General features: G+C 35.7%; 1 protein-coding gene across 1 annotated transcript in view; it reads right to left on the bottom strand.

The window, feature by feature from the left end:
- Window positions 1-712: 712 nt before the first annotated feature.
- The window catches only part of LOC123540353 (echinoderm microtubule-associated protein-like 6), an 84,049-nt gene continuing 78,761 nt past the window's right edge, over window positions 713-6,000 (bottom strand). The window contains exons 36-37 of the mRNA XM_053546048.1: window positions 5,638-5,738; window positions 713-1,672 (exon numbers count right to left, since the gene is read on the bottom strand). Coding sequence (XP_053402023.1) covers window positions 1,648-1,672; window positions 5,638-5,738 — 126 coding nt within the window. The 3' untranslated portion in view covers window positions 713-1,647. The remainder of the gene's footprint in view (window positions 1,673-5,637; window positions 5,739-6,000) is intronic.

Raw genomic sequence — 6,000 nt, 5'->3', positions numbered from 1 at the left:
TCCTTGCTTTATGTTTATAAATGTGTTGATGTTTTTTGACAATGTCCGCAAAAATATGTGAAATGTTAAGTGAGCATAAAAATGTAAAAGTACAATATATTAGAAATGGCGGGATCATTATGATGATATAAAACTCTCCAAATTAATTTATTCATTGTTAGGCTTTGAAAATAATGACTGTTTTTAAGACGGATAAGACTTCGCAAGTAAGACACAGAACGGTATCCACTTGATTGCGTTGCATAGCGACCCGCTCGAAACGGCGTTGTATTAGGTTTTCGGTGGATTGTTCAGAAACAACCCTGAATAATTCTATGAAACTACACACGCTTTGTTTTAAGAGGTAGCCCTTTACATAAAAAGTGTTTTAACAGTTACTTGCTCCCGAAAAACACTAAATTTGAGGCGATATTGTCAAAAACTGTCAAAAATCTCCTTCCCCCGCCGGACTGTACAGAAGTGTTTAAATAAACGGCACAATACTCAGCTAAATAGACACATGTGCTAAAATATTGACACATTTGCGCTCCAGGTGCACCCATCGTTTTCATTTGATTCGTTATCTAACGGGTAGAAATTCCTTTAACTCATACTTACAATTCCGGAAATTTGTAGTATCGGCCATATTTCTCCATCTGATCGGCGTAAAATTCACCGCTGAAACAACGTTGGAACCACTTGATCTGATAAAGCTATGGCCAGTGTGAACATTCACACATTCATTAATGAGGTGTTAAGGAATATTTGTGTTAAAAAATATACTGTAAAACTTATATACGTATTTTAATAAAGGACGGAAAATTTGAGACAAATACACTTGTATAAAAGTATGTATAAATACGCACAAATCAGATCTCTAAAAGTCCCGATCTGAAATATTTTAATATGAAAATACAATTTTAATAAAGTACAAAGATATATTAATACATACTTATCTAATTATAGCATTTTTGCTGATTAAATTAATAAGCAAGAAGCATTCATAAAGACATCTAGTTTACAGTTAATTGGTCCCACAGATATTTTAATAGGTATTCAACAAGCCAGTGACATACTGTTTTCAAATGATCAACTATTACAAAATGAGGATACTTCCCTTATAAAATGAATCTTTTTGAGCAAAAATAGATCTGGAATTACCAGGCAAATTATCCTCTTGCAGGGGTCAACAACTGTTTTAAGTTGATAAACAATTTATGCCTTTCTTTAAAATAAGTGACTGGAAAATACACTAACAAAATACTGGTAACAAAGTGGCACAAAAATCTGTACCGTAATTAATTTCTTTCGGAAACATTTCACATATTAAAATAACTGTCTACAGTACTGTGATGGTCAAAGTAATGATCTATACAATGCAGTATTTTGCTGAAATGTTGTGTCATATCTGAGTGCAGTGGACCATCTGATCTTCAAAATCATTTATTGTATTATCTTTCTGCATTTAGCAATTCAGTACTCCAATATACAAATTCTATAGTAAAAGAACCAACTTCCATTCGACAGTCAGTCCTTCTACAAATATAAAGTCTTTTAACATCTTTGAACCTAATCTACAGCTGGGGCCTAAAGACTTGCACATATATATTTGTTGGAATTTCTGTTCTTTTTTGTGCTCACTAAATTTTTCCTCCAATTTCAGGACTTTTATAGGCACTTCCATACAAACACACTGAAATGAGAATAGAAATAATTATGTTACAATTAAAATAGAGTCACTGGACCTATGCTCGCCCAGGCACATGCTCGCCCATTTTTTAATTTGATGCCAGATTGTGTAATAAAGATGCAAACTTTTATCAGATGTGTTGTTTATTTTTTGTACCCTTTGTGTCTCACTTTCTGTCCTTACTTTTGAAGAGTTTCCGGTTCCGGTCAAGGTCGATAGCAGACGAAAATAAAAGTGAAAGTGAAACCAAAAGTGAAAGTGGCCAAAAAGAGACATGACTTAAAATAAATATTTTCAAAAACACTGGTTAAAAACTGTTGCAAAACTAAAGGTTAAACATATTATGAACTTTTTATGCAGTTTATTTCAAACTATCAGACCAAATAATGATTTTATATCAGCAAATATTCGTCGACTCCGGGCTGTCAAAATTGTTTTCGAAATGCTGCTTCCAGGGCAAAAACAATTACAGACAATTTTACCATCATCTTTTACATCTAGTTTATTTAAATGTAATTAAAAATATGTTTTTTATGCAATTTTGTGATTCGTCTGCACTCTACCCATAACTTCTAGGCAAGAATGCTGCATCATTAGTTTTTACAGTAAATACGTTTTGATAACTTCTATTGTATAACTATCATGCTTTTTGCGGGAGTAAATATGTTGTTGAGAATACTGATAGATAAGACTAAATGTTTATCTTGTCATTAAATACATAAATGGTTTTCTTTTAAAAATATACCACTGGGCGAGCATGGGTCCTGTCCACCTGGAAAAACGATGGAAACAGTATAGTGGTGTTATGCCCGATTTTCAAAGTCCCGGATGTAAGTGTTTACTAAAAATTGGGTCATTTGAATGGGGCAATGCCTGGGTAGAACTAATAAGGCAAAGAAGTTGGTATATAGTATTACAATAAAAATATTGTAATTTTAATGCCTTTTCTGGGCGAGGACTGGTCCAGTCAGTCTACAATCAAATGATCTACAACGACATTCATTCGATCATTCTCCTCTTTCTAATTTATGCATGAACATTAACTCTTACAAATGGAAACAAGGAGCTGCATTTTCAAAATGCAGAAGTTACTGATTTAAAATATGATGAAACAAGCTGTAATTCAGGACTTTTTAACTTTCCAGCTTTGAACTAAAGGTGAAAATCTCAGCCTTACTGATATGCAGTGGAACAGTCATAGCGGAACAAATCACCACCAAAAAGGGATAAATAACAGCCGCAGTGGAACAAGTAACAGCCAAAGATGAACAAATAAAAGCCTGAGTGGAACAAATAACCACTACAGAGGAACAAATAACAGCCTCAGTGGAAAAAATAACCACCTTACAGCTATAATGGAACAGTGGAACAGATAACAGTCATAATATAATAAGTAACAGCTACAGTTGAACAAATAACCACCAGAGAGGAACATTATACAAGAGGACCATGATGGTCCTGAATCGCTCACCTGTCCCCACATGACCCAGTTTTAAACCCGAGTACGATGTCGTTTTTTTCTATTATTTGACATTGTGACCTAGTTTTTGAGCTCATGTGACCCAGTGTTGAATCTGACCTAGATATCATCAAGATAAAAATTCTAACCAATTCTCATGAAGATCCACTGAAAAATATGGCCTCTAGAGAGGTCACAAGATTTTTTATTATTTGACCTACTGACCTAGTTATTGAAGGCACGTGACCCAGTTTCGAAACTGATCTAGATATCATCAAGGTGAACATTCTGACCAATTTTCATGAAGATCCATTCAAAAGTATGGCCTCTAGAGAGGTCACAAGGTTTTTCTATTTTTAGACCTACTGACCTAGTTTTTGACCGCAGTTGATCCAGTTTCAAACCTGACCTAGATATCATCAAGATGAACATTCAGACCAATTTTCATATAGTTCCCGTGAAAAATATGGCCTCTAGAGAGGTCACAAGGCTTTTTTGTTATTTGACCTACTGACCTAGTTATTAAAAACACGTGACCAAGTTTCGAACAAGACCTAGATATCATCAAGGTGAACATTCTGACTTACTTTCATGAAGATCCCTTGAAAAGTATGGCCTCTAGAGAGGTCACAAGGTTTTTCTATTTTTAGACCTACTGACCTAGTTTTTGACCGCAGTTGAACCAGTTTCGAACTTGACCTAGATATCATCAAGATAAAAATTCTGACCAATTTTCATACAGATCCCATGAAAAATATGGCCTCTAGAGAGGTCACAAGGTTTTTTGTTATTTGACCTACTGACCTAGTTATTGATGGCATGTGACCCAGTTTTGAACTTGACCTAGATATCATCAAGATGAACATTTTGACCAATTTTCATGAAGATCCATTCACAAGTATGACCTCTAGAGAGGTCACAAGGTTTTTCTATTTTTAGACCTACTGACCTAGTTTTTGACCGCAGTTGACCCAGTTTCGAACTTGACCTAGATATCATCAAGATGAACATTCAAACCAATTTTCATACAGATCCCATGAAAAATATGGCCTCTAGAGAGGTCACAAGGTTTTTTTATTATTTGACCTACTGACCTACTTTTTGACCGCAGTTGACCCAGTTTCGAACTTGACCTAGATATCATCAAGATGAACATTCTGACCAACTTTCATACAGATCCCATGAAAAATATGGCCTCCAGAGAGGTCACAAGGTTTTATTATTATTTGACCTACTGACCTAGTGTTTGATGGCACGTGACCCAGTTTCGAACTTGACCTAGATATCATCAAGGTGAACATTCTGAATAACTTTCATGAAGATCCATTGAAAAATATGGCCTCTAGAGAGGTCACAAGGTTTTTTTATTATTTGACCTACTGACCTAGTTTTTGACCACAGTTGACCCAGTTTCGAACTTGACCTAGATATCATCAAGATGAACATTCTGACCAATTTTCATACAGATCCCATGAAAAATATGGCCTCTAGAGAGGTCACAAGGTTTTTTTATTATTTGACCTACTGACCTAGTTTTTGATCGCAGTTGACCCAGTTTCGAACTTGACCTAGATATCATCAAGATAAACATTCTGACCAACTTTCATAAAGATCCCATGAAAAATGTGACCTCTAGAGTGGTCACAAGCAAAAGTTTACGCACGCACGGACGCACGCACGGACGCACGCACGCACGGACGACGGACGACGGACGCTGCATGATCACAAAAGCTCACATTGTCACTTTGTGACATGTGAGCTAAAAAGCCATAGTGGAACAAATAACAGCCAAAGTGGAACAAACAACCACCAAGAAGGAATAAACAACAGCCAAAGTGGAACAAATAACAGCCTCAGTGGAACAAATAACAGCCATGGCGGAACAAATAACCACCATGATAGGGGAACAAATAACCACCATAGATGAATAAACAACTAGCCAAAGTGGAACAAATAACCATAAAGGAACAAATAACCACCATAGAGGAACAAATAACCAACACAGTAGAACAAATAACTGCCATAGTGGAACAAATAACCACCAGAGTGGAATAAACAACAGCCAAAGTGGAACAAGGAACATCTAACAACCATAGTGGGACAAATAACTGCCACAGTTGCAGTGGAACAACTAACCATCAAAATGGAACAAATAACAACCACAGTGGGACAAATAACAGCCACAGTTGCAGTGGAACAACTAACCATGAAAATGGAACAAATAACAACCACAGTGGGACAAATAACAGCCACAGTTGCAGTGGAACAACTAACCATCAAAATGGAACAAATAACAACCACAGTGGGACAAATAACAGCCACAGTTGCAGTGGAACAACTAACCATGAAAATGGAACAAATAACAACCACAGTGGGGCAAATAAGCAGAAGTTGAACAAATAATAGCTACAGTGGAATAAATAAGTCACAGTGGAACAAGTAACAGCCATAGTGGAACAAATTACAGCCAGTAAATGCTTTATATCTATCAAAACATTAAACAACTTACCAACAATCATCTCCTCCGGTGCTCACCAGATATTTATCATCCGCTGTGAATCTTACATTGGTCACATGTGCTGAATGGCCAACAAATGTTTTATGGGGTGCCTGTAAATGAATGAAAAGAAAAATAAAAATACATATTGAAATTATTGTTTATACAGTATCTATATTTTATGCTTAAGAATTTTATTGGAGAAGACATTATCTACAACATTTGTACAGCTCCTGTGACCTGGACAACACACACCTTTTTGTAAATAAAAACAGATTTGCCAAAAGGGGTTATGTTAATACATTATTCTTGTTTGTTTGTCCAAAATAACTTTAATGTATTTTTTCCTGAACTACTTTATCCCCTCATACTTGC

The sequence above is a fragment of the Mercenaria mercenaria genome, chromosome 1 (genome assembly GCF_021730395.1).
Source record: "Mercenaria mercenaria strain notata chromosome 1, MADL_Memer_1, whole genome shotgun sequence".
NCBI lineage: Eukaryota > Metazoa > Mollusca > Bivalvia > Venerida > Veneridae > Mercenaria > Mercenaria mercenaria.
This window is presented reverse-complemented; position numbering and strand designations above follow the sequence as displayed.